The sequence below is a fragment of the Trichosurus vulpecula genome, chromosome 4 (genome assembly GCF_011100635.1).
Source record: "Trichosurus vulpecula isolate mTriVul1 chromosome 4, mTriVul1.pri, whole genome shotgun sequence".
NCBI classification, from domain to species: Eukaryota; Metazoa; Chordata; class Mammalia; order Diprotodontia; family Phalangeridae; genus Trichosurus; species Trichosurus vulpecula.
The window spans coordinates 230,136,998-230,157,704 of NC_050576.1; the positions used below are offsets into that span (position 1 = coordinate 230,136,998).

At 41.6% G+C, this 20,707-nt stretch overlaps 1 protein-coding gene across 1 annotated transcript in view; it reads right to left on the reverse strand.

Annotated features, from left to right (window-relative positions):
- The window catches only part of VEPH1 (ventricular zone expressed PH domain containing 1), a 221,833-nt gene that overhangs the window by 50,360 nt on the left and 150,766 nt on the right, over nucleotides 1–20,707 (reverse strand). The window contains exons 10-11 of the mRNA XM_036756099.1: nucleotides 10,391–10,530; nucleotides 4,326–4,460 (exon numbers count right to left, since the gene is read on the reverse strand). Of these exons, the coding sequence (XP_036611994.1) occupies nucleotides 4,326–4,460; nucleotides 10,391–10,530 (275 nt within the window). The remainder of the gene's footprint in view (nucleotides 1–4,325; nucleotides 4,461–10,390; nucleotides 10,531–20,707) is intronic.

The following is a 20,707-nucleotide window of genomic DNA, read 5'->3' on the forward strand; positions in this document are numbered from 1 at the left end:
CTCTGCCAGAGGTAGCTGCCTCCATTCTGATTCTTAGTCCGCTTGTAGAACTGCTCCAATGCTGTTGGTTTAGTGTGGGGGAGCAGGCACAAAGGGCACAAGTATAGGATGCTCCAGAGATGAGAAGAGGAGAATAGACAACAAGGAAGGAGAAACAAAGATGGAAACCAGGTGGTATTCCTGGCAACACTGACTTGTCAGTGCTGTGAGGGCAGGAGGCATGTGTCAAGTAGACATAGGAGTCACAGACTCTAAGATGGGGAAAGGAGAAAGGGGTCTGGGGAGTCACTGGCAAAAGAAGTATGACCAGCAGGACTTGTGGCAGCACACATCCAGGTGTGGATGGGCACCTGCTAATATTTCATAAAGGTTCGTGGTCACTGCATTATTAGAATCAGGATGGGGATTGGACCTGTGATTTAACGGCACTGGGAACTTCCAGGTGAGAAAACGCAACTCAAACCTTTGGAGAGCTGCCTAGAGCCCTGGGAGTTTAAGAGGCTTGATCAAAGAGCCAGTAGGTAGGAAGGACTCAAACCTGGGTTTTCCTGGTTTCTGGGCCCCTACATGGTAGAGGGGGTGGAATGTTAGACTTGGAGGCAAGAAGATGTGAGTTCAAATTCTGACTCAGGTGCTTAGTATCTGTGTGACCCTTGCTCAGAACACTAAACTTCTCTCCCTCAGTTTCCTCATATGTAAGCTGTGTGTCCTCTATTTGCCTCAGTTTTTTTCAACCATAAAATGGAGATAATAACAGTACTTACCTTGCAGGGTTGTGTCGAGGATCAAGTGAGATAATTTTTGTAAAAAGCATTTAGCACAGTACCCAGCACATAGTAGGTGCATTTAAATGTTTATTCCTTTTCCTCCCCATTTCCCAGTGTTTTTTTCAGGGTCAAATGAGATAGCATGCTTTGCAAACATTAAAGAGCTCTAGAAATGCTCTTAATTATTTATTAGGGTTGGCTCTGTGCCAGTCTCTATAGCCCCTATGCCTCTCTGATCAGTAGAATAATAAGATTTATAGAAAATAAACAAATTTATAGAAAATATTTTACAGAAAATAAACAATAAAATAATAATACCATTTACATAATGCTCTAAGGTTCACAAAGTCAGTCAAAAAGCATTTATTAAGCACCTACTATGTGCCAGGCACTGTGCTAAGTTCTGAGGGTACAAAGAAAGGCATAGGACAGTCCCTGCCCTCGAGGAGCTCATGCTTTATATACATAATCTCTTTGGGGGCTGGCTCATATTTGTCCTTGTACATGGGGGCCCTTGAGAAGTGTGTATCTTTGACAGGATGAGGACCAGCCCATTAGAAAAGAGAATTAATGCAATATCCCCCCCATTCCGGGTTTGTCTCTTTTCACGGGGTCAGTTGATGCTGTGGAAAGGAAGATTGTCCGGAGGATGCAGCTAAGGTGGGTATCTAAGCCTGGCTTGGGGCTCACTTCCTCTAGGTGGGTCACGAGTTATAGGTAAATACAGCATCACTCTCTTTTTGTAGTAGCCAACAGCAACAGATGTTCAGGAAGAAAAATGGGTGTTAATGGCCCATAAGCACAAAATAGCTATCCTGCTCAGGATGAGCCTTACCTGTCAGCCAAGTGCCCTCTGGTTGAGAGGAATCCATGTGTTTCTCGGCAGGCTAACTCTCTTGGGGGAAGAATTGCTTTTCTGTTTTTCTCATTTTGGATTAGATCTCTGATTTTGTTCGTATAGTTAATTGCAGGTGAGAGAACTCCTTCTAACAATGCACACTGGAGACACTTAAGCCACTTCAGTGCTTAGGGGCACGGAGAGTGCAAGGGACTCTGGTAGGGTCACGTAGTCAGTAGGAGTCAGAAGTGATATCGAACCCAGGTCTTCATGACTCAGATGATCCCTCTTTAACGATGATGCCAAACTGCTTCTCCTACGTTAGGGATAGGGACTGGACCAGTGATTTCACTTGTAATGGGAATGCCCAGAAGAGGAAAAAACCCTTTCCCAATCCCAGTCAGTTCCTTCTCTGAAACAGTCTCAGATAGTTGCCTAAGGCACTCAGAGGTTAAGGGACAGGTCCAGCCTCACAGTCAGGATGTGTCAGGAGATAGGCTTTGAACTAGCATCATCTCGACTCCGAGGCCAGTACTGTATCCACTACAACATGGTGCCTCTCAGTGGCTGATCCTCAATATGCCTAACAGCAGCTCTGGCGGTACCTGGCACATTTTAAGAGCTCGCTTAATAAACGTTTGTTGACTTGTCCACTGACAATAAGGTATCTGGTTTTGCTATTTACTGTTGTTGTTGGTCCTTCATTTTTGAAGAGGACCAGTGACACCACTGGGTGACGCCTTGACTCGCTAGTGAATTGGATTTAAGGGAGGCAGAGCCGCACAAAGTCATCTGCCTCACTCTCTGTTCCAGAGTCATCAAAGTCCTGTGGCAGGACAAAAGTCAAGATGACTGGGGATAGTCTGGGGTGCAGTGGATGACCTTGGCATCTTCAATGTCTGACTAAGCTCTAAGCGCTCCACAGTGCCTGCTTCTAACCGCCTTCATGTCCCATTGGAAGAAATTGTTTACATACATTCTGCTGGGGAAGCTTCACATGTTTGGGGTGGACAGCCCTCTAACTCACCAACAGGTTAACATTTAAATAGCATTTACTATATGCCAAGTACTGGGCTAAAATTGTGATCTCACTTGATCCTCACAACAACCCTGGCAGGTAGGTATTACTATCTCCATTTCACAGATGAAGAAACTGAGGCAGACAGGTTAAGTGACTTTCCCAGGTACACATAGCTAGTCAGGGTATGAGAAAGGATTTGAACTCAGGTCCTTCTGACTCCAAGCCCAGTCCACTGTACCACTTAGCTGTGTGACCTTGGATAGGTCACTTACCTTCTATCTTCTTTTCCTCATTTGGAAAATGAAAGGGTTGGATATGATGGACTTTGAGGTTCTTTCTAGCTCTGAATTGATCATCCTACTTTCCAAATCTGTCTAGTCTATTATGCAAACACATGCAAATAAGCATTGAGCACAATGTTGACAGCCAATTGAAATATAACCATAGCCAGGAATTCTGGCCCTGACAATGACTGAGGGGCGAGCAGAGTGGGGTGGGTCACAAAGCAGCTCATCAGGGTGCAGCGACAGAGGGAGAGCAAACCTGCCATCTGGTGGGCTCCTTTTTAATCTCATTATTAGTTCTAGATAGGGGCTAAGCTCAAATTTCTATGCTGCAAATAAATGCAAATACTCTCATCATTCTGCTAATTTTGGCACCTTGGCACAGTCGTGATGTCCCTGCCCTGGTTGTAGTTCTGAATGCAAGAGAACAAGAGATGACACTATTAATCATCCAATCAGTCAATGTATATTTATGAATTGCTTGCTATGTGTAGTGGTGCAGAGGATAGGGTGGCAGGCCTGGAGTCAGGAAGACTCATCTCCCTGGGTTCAAATCGAGTCTCAGACACTGTAATAGTAATTAAGGTGGGACTTTTTGCTGTTGACCTTTAATGATTCTGGCCTTTATTTGAATGGGGCAGATAAAGTGGGATGTTTTGGTATTTCTTATCACTGAGACAATTGGGAGTCATTGATTGATTTGATTGATTGATTGATATCTGATGTGCTATTGTAGGTGGGGAACTTTTCCATGCCCAGCCTGGTTGAGGTCAGGGCCCTGAACAGGATATGTAAGTGCAGAGGTTAGCTTTCTCTCTCGGAGCTCTGAGGAACAGCAGGAGTGGTGCGTGACTCTGGGCCAGCCGTTGTGAGCTCCCCGGCTGAATACTCAGATGTTGATAACTACGAATTGTATTTGGTCTGTAATTCAGGGTGTTGATTTCCTCCCCTGAACTCAGTAAATGATATTTGTATGCTGGATTAAAGTAAGATTGTTAACCCCTTAATGTTGCTTTCCTTAGTAAAGCAGATAAAAAGGACCTGGGCTTGCAGCGTTCTGTGAGCTGGTTGTTGTTGGCCTTACACCCCCACAGAAGCTGCTAGCCAGATTGTTGAAACAGACACCTACTAGCTGTGTGAGCCCGGGGAAGTCATTTAACCCTTTTGCCTCAATTTCCTCATCTGTCAAATGAGCTGGAGAAAGAAATGGTAAGGTGCTTCAGTATCTTGGCTAAGAAAACTCCAAATGGGGTCATGAACAGTTGGACATGACTGAAAATGTCCAATGAACAATAAAAATGTGCTGGGTATGGTGATAGGTTCTGGAAATACAAAGAAAGGTAAAAGGCAGAAATAAAACCTGTTGCAACAAAATATTTATGACTTAAAATATATTTCCTGGGAAAAATGCTTACCTTCTTATGGGGAAATGTAGATTGTATCATTGCAGTTTCAAAACTGTGAGTTCCTTTTATCTGTGTCTTTGCCCACAAGGATCTGAGAGCTCGCACTGACACACTTTGTGTGGACAGTGGCTCCAGAAATGAGCCCTGAAGAGAAAAATTAATGATAAAAAATGGAACACATTTCACCAAGGTCCCATTAGTGTAAAAACCATCTCTTGACATGATAACAGTGACATTCAATTGGCTCTCAGCCTTAAAGGGAGCTTGAGTTTAAATGTGGTTTAAATGAAATAAAGACATTAATAGCAGAGGTCAAATATAGTTTATGTTTGGCATTTTTCTTTTTTTTTGAACTGAGAGAGTAATATCACACCCATTTAAAAGAATTTTCAGTGCAATTAGGAGCAATCCTTATAAAATCCCTGACCTTGGTCATGCCTTATTCATTCAATTCATTTTCTAAGTCTATGTCTTGTTAAGAGTTAGCATGATATAAAGAATATTTCTATTTCTTTCATCAAAAACATGGCAATTAAGACAGGAAATTAAGAGACACAGTGAAATAAGTATCAACCAGCCTCATGTAGAGTATGGCCATAACCTAAATGCATCAGGTTAATAATGAACAGTTTAATATAATTATTCACACATGGAAATTGGGAGTGAAAACAGCATGTCTTTGGATCATATACTTCTAAAAGGTATAAGATTATAGAAACAGAGTTGCAAGGGACCTTAGATGCCATATAGTCCTGCCACCCCATTTTACAGATGGGGAAATTGAGGCCCAGAGAAGTTAAATGACTGGGGGCAGGTTTCTTGGAATGATTGAATGAGGCAGCTAGGTGGTACAGTAGATAGAGTGCAAGACTTGGAATCAGGAAAATCTGAGTTCAAATCTAGACTCAGACACATACTAGCTGTGTGACCCTCGGCAGGTCTCTTAACCTTGATTTGCCTCAGTTTCCTCAACTGTAAAATGGTGATAATAGCAGTAATTATCTCACAAGGTTGTTGTGAGACTCAAATGAAATATTTGTAAAAGTGCCCACCACGCAGTAGGAGCTATATAAATGCTTGTTGCCTTCCACACTTTTCTTCTTCTCACTACTCCCCACCCCACTTGTCCAAGTTTACATACAAAGAAAGTGGCAGAACCGGGATTTGAAGCCCATGTCCCTTGACTCCAAAACCAGGACTTTTCCCATTGTGCTTTCCCATTGAGCTTTACAGAAGCTCCTAGATGATAAATGGAACTGGGACCCTCAAATTAATGAGTGTATGGTGCAGTGGATAGAGTGCCAGGTCTGAAGTCAGTCTGAAGACTTGTCTTCCTGGGTTCAAATCTGGCCTCAGATACTAGCTGTGTGACCCCGGGCAAATCACTGAACCCTGTTTGCCTCAGTTTCCTCATCTGTAAAATGAGTTGCAGATGGAAAAGGCAAAGCATTTCAGTGTCTTTGCCAAGAAAACCCCAAATGGGGTCACAAGAGTCAGGTGCGACTGAACAACAAACAAGTAAATTGTTCGTATCACTCATTTGGACATGTCATTCAGCCGACAAATGTGCATGAAGTAAGTCCCTAGCAGTTGAAGGGGCTGATAAAAAGGCACAGAATCTGTCCGCAGGGTGATTCCCATCCAGTGTCGATCCTATTTCCTTCTCAGTCCCAAACTTTCACGTCAGTACTCCAAATAATTCAGTCAATCAATGAGCTCCTTGGTGTTGATACATCTTTCAATGCCCAGTTCACAAACCCTCCATGCCTTTTCATATTATGCCAGCTCTGGTACCCAATGGGGCGCAGACTTCCTCTAGGTTTCTTAATATTCTCTACCCAGGTAAAGGCTTTCCACTTGCCGCCCCTCATTCTTGTAATGTGACTAGCCCAGAGCCTTTGAGATCATTCTTTTTATTAAATGCTGTAGATCACTTAGGGCAGCTAGGTGGTGTAGGGGATAGAGTGCCAGGCCCAGAGCCAGAAAGACCTGAGTTCAAATCCAACCTCAGACACTTACTAACTGTGTGACCCCAGGCAAGTTAATTAACTCTGCTTTCCTCAATTTCCTCATCTGAGGAAACTCCTCATCATGAGCTGGAGAAGAAAATGTCAAACCACTCCAGCATCTCTGCCAAGAAAATCCTAAATGGGGTCAAGAAAAGGGGGCATGACTGAAACAACTGAACAACTATAAAAAACAGGTAGCTTAGCAAACCATGCCCTCAGACTACTCATGTTACATGGGTCTGCATTGTTACTTAACTGGTTCTCATCTATCCTGGCATCAGGATGCCCAACGCCTCCTTTCTCTCTAGCTGGGTGAATTTTGCTCTCTGAGAATCCTTTCCTTAACTGTAAAATGAGGGGACCCAATGGATGATTTCCAATGTACTTCCCTAACATTTTGGAGATTCTATGGATCTTGTTTTCCTAACAAGATTGTAAACTTCCCAAGACCATGGACATGCTTTATACTTGAGGAAGCCAGGTGGCACAATGACAGAGAGCTGCACATAGAATGAGGAAAATGAGTTCAAATCCTACCTCAGACATTTACCAGCTATGGAACTGTGAGCAACTCACTTAAGCTCTCTCAGCTTTAACTTTTCTCATCTACAAAATGGGTGGAATGATAGTGCCTATCTCATCATAGTACCTGTCTCAGGGTTGCTGAGGATCCATAGGATGATGTCTGTGAAATGCCTTGAAACCTTAAAATACTATATAAATGCTTGCTACTAGTGTTATTTATAAGTATATACAAAAACCTACCCCCTCAAACACAGAGGCAGGCACAATAAAATGAATGCTCGACTGATCAATAAATCAAATGACCTATCAACTTCTTACATATAAAACTAATTTCACCAAGTTTTAAAAACTTATTATAAATGTTAACTCACTATGAATCAAAGCAAAGTGTAATGAGTGAGTTAGTATGCATATTCTGCTATAGGTTTTGCTTTGATGCATGAATAAAACCATGAGATTTTATAAAATCATAAGAATGATGAGCAGGGCATGGCCTTGGGATTCACTCCCTCAGTTATATTCATGTTTTTGATATCAAAAGCTAAGACATGGGGGCAAATTTGCATGGCAGTTGGTGGATCATTATATGACTACAATATTGCAACATCTCTACTTTTTTCTCTAGCATAAATCCTTTTATGTAATTTAATAAAAACTCAGCGTGAATTTATTGGTGCATCACCAAAGACGGCACCATTCTTCTCCTTTTGTGGTAGAAAATGGGAATGAGTCTCTGGGATCCTTGGACTCATTAAAGAGAAACTCAAGTCAAAAAAGTTTGGAAACCATGGATAGAGACAAACTTGAATTTTAAACTTGGGATGAAAAGAGGTTGGTAAGATGCATGTTTTTAGATTTCATCATCATTAGTGCTATGAATTAGTATAGAAAATGTCAATGAAAAAGCTAAAGACTAATAGAGTTCAATTCAAAATGCAATCTTGAAGTATCAACTACATGCAAGACAACATAAAGAGAACAATTTGGCTGTGGAGTGTAATGAATTTGCTGATAGTCAAAGCTTAGAAGGCATGTGCATTTGAGCAAACCAGTGGAGTGGAGACAGAAGGGGAAAAGGCCTAAACCAACCCTATGAGGTTATTAAAGACCAGGCATTGAGAAATCAATGCTCTGATTTTTATTTTCATCAAAAACAGCAATCATTAGGAAGATGAGGAAGCACCAAAAGTAAGCAAAGAAGAAGAATTTACGGTAGAATGAAGAATGGAAAAATAGCCTCATTTCTGTTATCTGGGCTCAAAGTACAAAACAAAACCACAGACCACGTGAAAGAAACATTGCTGGGAGGAATCAAAAAAAATTACTGATGGGCATTAAGTTAAAAAGACACCCCAAGTTAAATGGAAGAAGAATCTGGAGTGTTATTGCAAGCAAGGGATGGAAATCAATGGTAAGTTGCATTTTTCTTAGGTGCAAACTTAACCTGAGAGGAATTTTGTATAGAAGGGTGGCCTTGGATTCAGAATGACTTAGATTCAAGTCCTGCCTGGGACATATACTAGCTGGGTGACCATGGGCAAGTCACTTAACCCTTCTTTCAGTGCTTCCCTAGAATTTTCTAAAGCCAAGTTACAGAGGATTGGCTGATCTTTTCAGAGGATGGAATCATGACACTGGAAGTTTATTTTCCCAGTGAAATAATGAGTCCAGACCAAAGAATCTTTACCTATCACACTGATATGTGAGTTGTCCTTATCACAACGTCATTTTATGTACTTGATTAAATGCTATATGAAAAAAATGGGGCACTAAGGCACCCTGCATAGTCCCTTCTCTGTTAATACACTCCCACCTCAAAGCCATCATGCAGAAACTGGGGAAACATTAGCATTTGGACGCGTAGTTGAAAATTAACTTAGTATCTTATTTGGTCGACATAGACATGATTTCAGTAGAAGCTAAGAGAATGCCTTATTTTACAATGGCATACAGTTTCTGGACTTGCTTTCTAGTTTTAAATTTTTTTCTGGTTTCTTTTTTTTTATAATTCGAAGTCAGCAAATCATCCATCCATCCATCCATCCACAAATGGTTAATCCTTACTGAATTCAGAGCACCAAGCCTCTCCTTTGGCCACATTTTGGGAAAACTTCTTTGTGACATGATAGAGTTAATCAATGAAAAAACATTTATTAAGCATTTGCTGTGTGCCAGCACCAGGTGCTGAGAAGACAAAGACAAATCCAAATACTCCATGTTTGCAAGGCCATTACAAAAAAGGGTGAGCAGTTTTTCAATATTTTTCATTGCTAGGTTGATAATTTCTTTTATAAAATTTTGCCCCAGATATATATGACTTAGTAAAATGTAGCATCCTTCTCTCTCTCTACATATTCATACATAGACCCAAAATTAAAGAATATGGGGATATTAAAACTCATCTGAGGAAACTTAAAAGGAAGCAAAGTCATTTCCACATGAAGGAAGCTTAGTTTCACTCTATTCTGTTTGCCCTACTGCCCAGTTCCTACCAGGTGCAGGATGTCCAGTGCCAGATGGATGCTAACCCTGAGATCCCTACCTCTGCTGGAAAGATACCAGAGCTTCACTCTCCTCTAACCCTTGAACCAACTCATTGGGGTCCATCTTCCCTGCCATTGTTTCCCAAGGTCCTTGCTATAGTCTCTGCCCAAGCAATACTTGGTCTTTCTATATGCCATGAACTGAACATAAACATGATCTCTTCTTTATGTGTTGTCTCCCTTAATTATAGTGCAAGCTCAGGGAGACCAGGAAGTGCCTTGATTTTCTATTTGCATCCCCAGCATTTAGCACAGTGGATGGCACACAGCAAGCTATTAATAGGTATTTTTCTATCCCATTCCACTCCAAATTCTTTTTCCCCTTCCTCCTTCATTCTCTAATGTTAAACCAGAGAAGTTAGTATTTAAAAGATCAGAGAAGATGAGAAGCCTTGTTGTGACTCATTGGTAATTAACCAAGAGACTTTTGTGTAGCAGATGGTGCTCAATATGGTAGAAAGCCCTCCTTTGAGGGATCATTTTAAAGAACACCTTGTTGAAACTGATGCTCATGTTTACAGGGATATATATGTATATGTGCACACAAACATATACACATAAGGCACAGTGCTTTGTATACAGTAAGTGCTTAATAAATGCTTTTTTTATTCACTGATCCATCCATCCATTTATTCACATGCACTAGTCAATGAACTTGTTGACTGATGTCACTAACCCATGACTTGCTGAAATAGCCCACATGTTGACAGGCTTTTAGGGTTACAGGATTATGGCTTCAGAGCTGGAAGAGACTTTAGAGGTTATCAGGTCTAATTCCTTCATTTTGTAGATGAGGAAACTGAGACCCAAAGTGGTTGGTGACTTGCTCAGGGTTTTGTAGCTAATAAATGTCTGAGGCAAAATTTGAACCCATGTCTTCCTGACCCTAAGCCCAGCATTCCATCCACCATACCACCTAGCTGTCTCCTTTCTGCCTCCCCTCCTCCCCCAAATGGTTACTCATTAAGGTGCTGCTATTCACGCGCATGGCACACACCTGCTGAAACAGAAACATGATATGAATCCATAGCTGAGGCTGGCGGCTGATGAGGGTAAAGCTGGACTTACTGTATAGGCAGTAATGGCCCTTCAAGGTACAGCTGAAGGACAGCTTTGCTACACAACTTCCAACTGCATCTAGAAATAAATAAACACAGAATTAATGAGGAGCCACTTCCTCATGGAACGCTTCATGGTCAACTCATGGATGGCTTCAGCAAGATGCCCTCTCTTTTTCAAAATGTGTAATGCTATGATGCTAATGCTGAGATAAATCATGGTATGGGCCACAGGATCTTAAGGCTGGATGCGGCCTCAGAGATCACGGGCTCTAAATGGCTCTTTTTATGGATAAGGAAACCAAAGTAGAAAGGTTCAGTGGCTTGCCCAAGGTTGCCCAAGGAGTGACTGACAGTTCATTTGGTGTCATCTGGTTTTAAGCAGAGCTGTTTTTAAAGAGGCCAGTCTAAAGGAAAGAAAGAAAGAAACAAAGAAGTAAAGAAAGGAAAAAGAAAGGAACAAAAGGAGGAAAGAAAGAAAAGTAGAGAAAAGAAGGAAGGAAGGGAGAAAAAGAAAAAAGAAAGAAAAAGGAAAGAAGGAAGAAAAAGAGGCCAGTTTATCCTCTCCATTAGGTTTTGTAATTGACAGGACAAGTATTCTTGCTGCCTTTAAGGAAAACTTTCCTAACTGTTATAATTGCCAATGTCACAAACATTTATTAAGTGCCTACTTTGTATAAGGCACTGGTGATAGAGACAAAAATGAAGAGGAGCTGAACATGCACCCTCATTCAGTAGTCAATCATACATGTTTATTAGCACCTGCCAGGCACTTATCCAGGTACTGGGCATAGACACAAAGACAAAAATAGAAGTTTTTGTCCTCAGAGAGTTTACATTCTCCTGGGGTAGTGGATGATAACTCATATTTATATAGTACATTAAAGTTTGCAAAGGATTTTAGTTCCTCTTTTGGATCATTCACTAACTTGCAATTATATTTACACATTGAATCTCCAGAGGTCAGCTACTACGTAGTTTGGATTAGCACTCCTAACATGATAGTTAACAAATCCCCACCAACGTGTTTCCCATTTACAATCAGCCAATAGACATTATTAACTCTTAGCAAAGGCATTTACTCAGATGTCACAGTAAAAAGAGTAGCTGGACAATACTCCCCCGACATAACCCTGAGTTATGTTCTCCCACACATGCATACAGGTCCCATGGGAAGAACGGACATGAACTTGGAGTACAATGGGAGTGAGGGAGCTGATGTGGCCAAGGCAGCTCACTGCTTTCAGTACTAGAGTGCCTGGGAGTCCTTTTCATTGCCATCAGTATCATTCCCTTTATCATCACACTTAGTATGTATATAGTGCTTTACAATTTGCAAAGCATTTTCTTTGTAGAGTCTCCCAGTCTCCCCTGGGGTGCAGTGTCCCTGCTGGGTAGGGAGTTTAGCACCGACACCAGGGTCTGCCCTTCTCCACAACCTCCTTTAAATCCGATTCATGCATAAGTCACCCTCATGATGTCATTGGTCCTCTTCAAGAATGAAAGACAAACCCACCACCAATTTATCTATCTACTTTTTGGGGAGTTATAGACCTCTTTGGGACTTTTCTGAGTTTGTTTTCCTGAAAGTAATGGAGCATTAATAGAAATACGGATTTATCTTGGTAACCTTTTGGTAACAAATTTGTTCTGTGAAGTCTGGATTCAGTCAAAGGGCCACACTTGAGGACCTAGAGGGCCACATGTGGCTCTGAGGATGCAGGTTCCCTATTCCTGGTCTATTCTGTAGGGGTAGGGTTCAGCTACAGCTGATAAGCTCCTACCAGTGTACTTCAGATTAACAATCACTTAAGAGAAATTATTAGCTCTAAGATTAGCATTTACTAAGATTTCAGTAATTAGAAAATATTTTCCTTTCCCTAACACATGTACACACAGGAACCTGGGGCACACTATCCCACGAATACATGGCTTGTCCATGGGAAGAGAAGATATCAGTTTAGAGCACAACAGTAATGAGGCATCACGTGCAGGCATCCCATGTGGCCGGAGCAATGCACAACTCTGTGTACTGTGGAGTTCAGCTGGATTTTCTCTTTGTGGAGTCCTCACATAGCTCCCCTGGGAATCAGTGTCTTTGCTGGGCAGGTTGCTTAGTTAGGTTCCCATGGTTTGCTCTTCTCCACAGTTCGATTTTCAAATGCCAGGCTGGCTAGCTCTTTTTTGAGTCCATAGCAGTCTCTCTTCACTGCTGTCTGGGTTCCTAGTCCAGAAAGTTACTTCTAGACACAAATGATGACCTTTCTTTATCCATGCCTATTTGTAGGGCATGTTTCTGCTTCCTCATTTGTGCCTTGATCTTTCTGGAACCAATGAATCATCAAGCTGCTAAAGGAGATTTTTCTCTCTGGGAAAATTACTACTACTTTATACCATGGCAAAGAAAGAGAAAAATTCTTTCCTTCCCTTCCCTTCCTCTAGGCATTCTCACTCTACAATTGTTCTGAGTCTCGCTGACCTCCCAACTCACCAACTAATTGGGTCCTATCTTGGAAGTGACAAAGCTCTCCAAGGGCTTAACTATTTAACACCTTATAAAGGAATATTCAGTGTTTTACTTATCCAGTATCAAAGGCTATGTGGAACAGTTCACAAATAATCAGGAAATTAGCTTTCTTCCACAGGGACAGGAGCCTACTATAGCTCATAAGGCTGAGGATCACATTCATGTCCTCATTGAAGGAAGAAATGAATATTAAGTTCTTGCTACATATTATGTACTGAGAATAAAAATAGAAAAAATACAGTGTAGAGGAAGCCAACACATACATATAGGAGTGGTGACCAAGGAAAGGTGTTTTGATGGGGGAAATCACAGGCAAGATAAGTCAGTCAGGGAGTAACTGATTGAGATGTAATTTCCAGGAATGGTAGTATTGATTTGGTTATTGCTTGCAGAGCCAGGACCGGAAAGTACATCAGTATGGCACAGGGTGGAGATGGCTGGGGACCTACAGGGTGGGGATTTGTGCCAGATAAGACATGATGAAGGTTCTCAATCAGAAGCCAAGGGAGCTGTTAGGAGAAATGACTGGTCAGAGGTGGGGTTTGGAGTGAAGGAACATTGGGTGATGATGGCAAGTGAATATGATTTCTAAATGACCAAATCTAACAACCTTTCTGCAGGTCTTATCATTCTTGACCTCTCTGAAGCATTTGACACTGTTAATTACCTTCCCCTCCTAGATATCCTCTTCTCTCTAGTTTTTTTTTTTATCAAGGTCAAGTTTTTCTTGATTAATCTTGATAATATCATGCCATTAACTCTCACTGTCACCCCTCCCCCAACCTAGCACTCTGTCCTGTGCTCTCTTTTTCTCTTCCTCTTTATTTTCTTTCTTGATGACCTCATCAGTTCAAGATAAGGATTAAATCCAGTTCTCTCAGGAAATAAATGTGTCAGTGAAGAAAACAGAAAGACTACACGCAGTTAGCTTCAAGAGACAACAAAAAGCAAAAGAGGCAACAAGAGATGATGGACAAAATCATGAAATAGGGAATTCAAGAACTGAGATTCTCAACCCAGCTCTGCCACTAACTAGCTATGTGACTCAGGGCATGTCACTTAACCAATTGGGGTTTTATTCCCCTGTAAAATGAGGTAGTTAGAACAAATTATCTCCAAGGTCTCCTTAAAGTACAAAATTCTATGATGAGGTGACGCTTGGCATCCTAGAGTAGTGCATGGAGCTGGCCAAGAAGCTTCAGTTTTAAGTTCTGACTAGCCGTACTGGTGGTGGTACCTTTCAGCACCTTTCTAAGTCTCTAAATTGTAGAATAGTTGTGGATCTGCATTGGCAGAAGGACTTTCCTCACTGGGAGTTCATTACATTAATACAATTACAGGTCTGGTCATAGTTTTCATTCACCCTCTTGACATTTAACGGAGTGAAAATGTCCCAAATGCTTTAGCCAATGTTCCTTTTCATTCTTTTTTGACATCACTTAAAGAATGGAATTCAAAATGCAGCCAAGGGATGGATAAGTAACTATCCTTTAATTGGACAAATGGCTTCAATTAGATAAGAAAAAGGGAGAAAGAGTAATGCTAGACATTTATTTGATGATGGCTTTTATGAATGAGGTAAAATCAAGCATGATTCTAAATGTCAATCACAAATGACACTTTCAAAAACTAGACAATGCACTTAGGGCATTCACTCTCTTCTGGGGGTTGAGAGAGGGAAGAAGAACAAGGAGAAAGGGAAGGTGATAGCTGGGTGATTCAATTCTGTGTGACCTGGAATGCTATTTTCATTGTAGACTTAACCCTTCACCTGACCCAAATCATACATAAATGTTTGACAAAGTCCAGGAAACAGAAAAAGTGAAGCTGTTAGTCTGGATGAGGGGGAGCCTTCCTCTGGCCCCAGACCCTAAACAACTTCTAGTCTAATGGTTGAACAGTCTTAGAAACCTCGATGGGATGCCTGCCCAAGAAACAACAGGGTGATCTCTTATTTAATTTAAACAGAACATGGAGACAGGAGAGCTGGCAGATGGGGGAATTAGGATCATTATAGAAAATGGATCTGTCTCTCATTAATTTCCAAATGAAATGAATAGAGTAGAAATGAGATTTATTGACATAGGGGACTCTCGGATGAAGAAACTCCCTCTGCCAGTGCAGGTGGGCTCCTTCTCTGCAATGTGGTCTCAGAGGGCTGCCTTTGAGAGCACTGGGAGGTTTAGTGATTCACCCAGCATCCCAGAGCCTCTATTTTTAAGAAGCAGGTCTTGAACCCAGGACTTTCTGGTCGCTCTGCCAATGATCGTGAAACGATTTCTCATTACAGTCTTGGATGAGAAACGGATCATCGCTGTGGATGTGGAAGATGATCTATACTGCCAGTCCTGGACACTGTGTCAGTTAGTTTTGCTTAAATATTTTTCATTTTTCAATGAGACAGTGCATAACTTTTAAAAAGAAATGAATGGGGGCAGCTAGGTGGCGCAGTGAATAGAGCACTGGCCTTGGCCTTGGGAGGACCTGAGTTCAAATCTGAACTCAGACATTTACCAGCTATGTGACCCTGAGCAAGTCACTTAACACCCGATTGCCTCTCAGAAGATTGCCTCTCACTATGAAGATATTGGTTGTCTACCAGCTCTGTCAAGAATGAATGTGGCAGAGGGCAGTGTGACATGGTGGACAGAGGACCACCCTTAGACTCAGAAAGTCTCAAGTCCAGGTCCTCCTACTGATGTAGAATAGCTGTGTGACCTTAGGCAAGGCATGTGGCATTTTAGGACCTCAGGCAACACTCTAAGCCTATATTACAAATAATTTGTGGTTGAGAGTTGGTAGAGGGCTGTACCACACAGGGATTTCCTTGTATGGCTAAAATCACAAGTCTTGATACAGTCAGGTGGTAGTTAGTGGAAAGAACAGTGGACTTGGTGTCAGGAGGACCTGAGTTCAAATCCTGCCTTACATGCTTACTACGTTACCCATGGCAACTCACTCAGTCTCAGTTTCTTCATCTGTAAAATGGAGCTAATAATAGCACCTACTTCCCAAGGCGGTTGTGAAAACTCTAATGACATGCTATCTGTTCAATGCTTTATAAACCTTAAAGTGCTATGTCAGGACTATTACATATGTACATATACACACACGCACATATATACCAAGCTATTATATTTCCGCATACACATGTATGCATATATACTATATGTGCTATTATATATGTACACGTATGTGTGTATATATATAGTAGCTAATACATAGCTCGCACACACCCGTAAAGGTTTTCCATTCATTCATTTGTTCATTCATTCATACGTATACGATCCCCGCCAAACGGAAAACATGACCCATTTGCTTCTTTTTCACAGGAGAATTTCCAGACAGTTACAAGCTAGAATAGAAAATAGGTGGGCTTTGTTCTGAATCAACAGGGAAAATGAGGCAGTGGTAATGAAAAGGAATTGTTCTAATGGCATAAAGGACATGCACAAAGGCACGCAGAAGTTTAGCACTTCCAAACCAAAGATATGCAAGGCATTATGGAACAGCAAGGCTTAGCCAAAACCCGATACTTAGTGGGTACTCCTCTATTTCTTAAAAAAATGGGGGGCAATGAAACTGTGGGCCACCTTCCCCCAAAGGTCCTTCCAGCTCACAATCATCTGATCCTAGAATACCTGAAAAACTTGAAATTCTCAAAAAACCTTAAAAAAAGCAAATGAGGGCATCCTAGCCACTGAACAACCACTAAACAGCCAAACGGGAGCTTGGGTGACAAAAAGAACTGATGGGTGTGGAACCATATATCTATATAGACATAGATATCTATCAATCTTTGTCTTCTACAGTTTATTTGCAATCTATAGATAGACATCTGTATCTATATAACTAATGTGTGTATATATCTATATATGTATGCGTGTATCTATATCTGTAATTGTACCTAAATCTCTATTTCTACCTTTTTTGAGCCTCCTAGAAACCCTTATGAAGTGGGGGCTGCAGATATTATTATCCCCATTTACAGTGACTCAGTCCACAAACATTTATTAAGTGCTTACAGACACTGAACTAATATCACCTTGAGTACTTAAAGGTTTGCCAAGCACTTTACAAATATTATCTCATTTGATCTTCCCAACAATTCTGTAGAGTAGGTGCTATTATTATCCCCACTTTACAGATGAAGAAATTGAGGCAGAAATTGAATGACTTGCCCAAGGTCACACAGCTACTAAGCATCTGAAGCTAGATTTGAACTCAGGTCTTCCTGATGCCAAGTCCAGTGCGCAATCTACTGTGCCATCTAGCTGCTTCAAAGCACAGGGAATACGAAGGAAGGCACAATCCTGGTACCTCTCCTCATGGAACTCATATGCTAGTGGAGGAGAGAACATGCAAGAAATTACATAGAAGATATTTTACAGATGAGGAAACTGACAGGGTGAGTGATTTTCCTTGGGTCACACAACTCTTTGAACCCAGATCTGCAGTTCTCACACTTAATTCACTCCAAACTACCTCACAACTCCCCTTTGTTAAAAGATTTCTGTTGTGCTACCATATAGTCCTATTTAAGTAATTGTCTTGTTTTATGTTTAGAACAAGAAGAATGTGCCATCATCTTAACAAATTAATTAAAAAAAACTTCTGGAAGCCTGCTAGAGCATTTTCTACAGAACCTCTGATTTTATTGATATAGGGACCTGTTAGTGAGGAAGCTCCCCTTGCCAATGCAGATTGTCACTTTCTATTTTATAGAGATTTGCTTGGGGCACTAAGAGTTGATGTGACTTACCTATGTTTGCAGTTACTATGGGTCAGAAAAAAGACTTGAACTCAAGTCTTCCATATTCTTTGCCCAGCTCTCTCATTCACTCTAAAATTTTGTCTCCAAGTAATTAATAGATAAGCTTTAGTATTTGATGTTCATTGGCTTTTACAGAAACCCAGTCTTGAGGAGCCTGAGAAAAGCCAGGCTGAGAAAGAAATATTCTTCTTATTAGAGAGAGAAGTCATCTCATCTTCATTGGCGGTATCCCGGAACCTCTGATTAGTTTGTAGTTGGTATGGATTATCCGCCCAGACTATGTGACAGCAAGGTGGAGCTGTCGATAAACTAGATTGGGAGACTGTGTGATCCTGAGCAAGTCACTTAAGCGCTCACAGCCTCAGCTCCCCCATCTATTAAACGGGTATAATAATAGTACCTCTCTCATAGAGTTGTGAGGATCAAATGAGACAATGTGTGTAAGCCCAATAGAAGTGTCAGTGGGGAGCTGGTCAGGACATCTCAACATTAGAGCATCAGGCTCCAGGAACTTGGAGCTCTTCCACCTGCTTCTTAAGAAAAGCCATAGGCTGGGCTGGTTGACATCATCCCTTGCTGGTTCAGAATTTGGCTGATCACAGAGTTCTTCCCAAGTAGTCATGGCTGTCTTGAAGACACGCCCATTGACTTTGCATCTTGCATCTATCTTTTCAACATTGGGCAAGCCTGAAGGGATTCGCCCTGAGGGATGTAGTATTTCTTCCTTACCTAAGTCTAGGAATAGCAAACTGCCCAAGGACAGACAGCCTGGGATAGTGCCCAGTTCCGTAGCTGGGTGCTCCAAAGTGCTCCTCCTCTTCCTGTTAAGTTCCATGCTCCTGTCTTGTCCCCTTTACTTCCTGAGGCATTCTCTAGGCTGTGTGGGAGAAGCCCGAGTGTGCCGCAGCTGGAGCCATAGCCTCAGTTATGATCATGGAACCACGTAAGGAGCTACCCCAATATTTTGGAAATTGTGTTCCTCAAACCAGATCTCTTACTCATGAATAGAGAAGAGAGGAAAGATGGGAAGTGGACTAATGTACATTCTAGACAGTGGATGATGAAACAAGGGCAAAGATACAGCAGAAGTTGTGAGTTTTCTTAAGGGTTTGAGTCACCTGAAATCTCTAAATTAGACAGAGAAGGCAATCTTCAGCACAGGGGCTCCCTGCCGAGCTCTTTCTAGGGCTTTTGTAGATCAGCTTTGATCTTCATGATTCCATAAAGATGGTGCCAGCATAATGCATGGGGCAGGAGTGGGGGCACTAAGGAATCAGGACCTGGTTTCAAATCCTGCCTTTGATGTTGTGTGACCATTGTGTGAGTCTCAGACAACTGAAGACTTCTATGCTAAGTTGAATGAATGAACAAAAAAAAAATCTAATAAGCACTTCCTACGTTCCAGGTACAGTGCAAAGCTTACAATCAAAGACAACACCTATATGGAATAGGAAAGCAGGTGCTGTTCAGGACATGATGTAGTGGCCTAGTTCCATGCAGTGAAGGTGAAAGTCCAGGACCACAAGACAGGAGCCCCCAGGCCACTGGAGGAGGAAGAGGGCCAGAGTGGCAATGGGCGTCTGTGGAGGAGATTCCCATTCCAGTGAAATTAGCAGGTATTAATGTGTGCTGATTTGGTAGTTTGACGTGTTTGATTCCCCTTCAACCCAATAATGGACCAAAATGACTGCACATGCTCTGGAAGTGATAGCTCTGTTGGAAATTGACTTCAGAAGATCTTAATGTCTCTCACTGCTGTAGTGATTACCCTATTCTTATTACTTGCTTCCCGTAGTGGGTCTCGCAAAGCTCCAGGAATAACCTGAAGTGGTATGGGTGATAACCTGGGGTACAGCCCACCAGGGCCATACTCATTTGGAAGTCCTCTTTCTTGTTACAGACATGATCCCTAAACCTCACAAAAGAGACTTCAGCTATACATCTTAGAAGCAAATGGATAGAAAAGAATCCAAAGCAAGGTCAGAAATCAACTTGGGACATATTCCCAGGTGCTGGCATAGCCTGAAGACAGGAAAGTAGTTTGGGAATTCCTTAAAAGTCCAGAATCAAATGCATCTTTTTCTTCCTTCCTTCCTTCCTTTCTTTCTTCCTTCCTTCCTTCCTTCCTTTTTCTTTTCTTTCTTCCTTCCTTCCTTTCTTTCTTTCTTTCTTTCTTTCTTTCTTTCTTTCTTTCTTTCTTTCTTTCTTTCTTTCTTTCTTTCTTCCTTCCTTCCTTCCTTCCTTCCTTCCTTCCTTCCTTCCTTCCTTCCTTCCTTCCTTCTTTCCTTCCTCTCCCTCTCTCTCTCTTCCTTCCTTCCTTCATTTATTTATTCATATATTTATTTATTTATTTTACATGGTAGAGACATGTTTGGTTTCTGCAAACTCTGTCTGAGTCACTTTTGGTCTCACTGAATTAGGAGAATCTCATATGTTATAAATAAGCACATGGCTTGAAGCAAGCTGAAATTTATCAAAAGCTGTGAAGTGGCAGCAGACCCAGCAGGAAGGCCATGCTCCCCTCTGTACACTATTCCATATGCTACCAATTACTCCTGCAAAACCAGCAGCCAGAGACAGGGCAATGAAAACTCTAGGAAATTTTATCTGATGCCTCAGAGATGCGTTTTGTTTACATTTCTTCCAGTGAAGGAATGAAGACTCTTGGGCTGTGTGGCAGCATATCAGCCCATCATATGGCATTCCCTTGCTGGGATGATCCAGGACTTTCTGGACAAGCCTTTATACACAGTGGTCATTAGGACAGTGGGACAGATGAGTTGTCCCAATATTTACTTCAAATGCAGTAGAGAAGAATTGAAGGAAATAACTCAATTTTCCTAATGCAGCCATTGACCTCACCAAGGTTCCTAAGTCCATCTGCAGAATGGGTCTGAGATAGTTGCTAAAGGAGCATGGCTCCTAGAAGAAGTCAGCCAGGGGACAAAGTCTCTT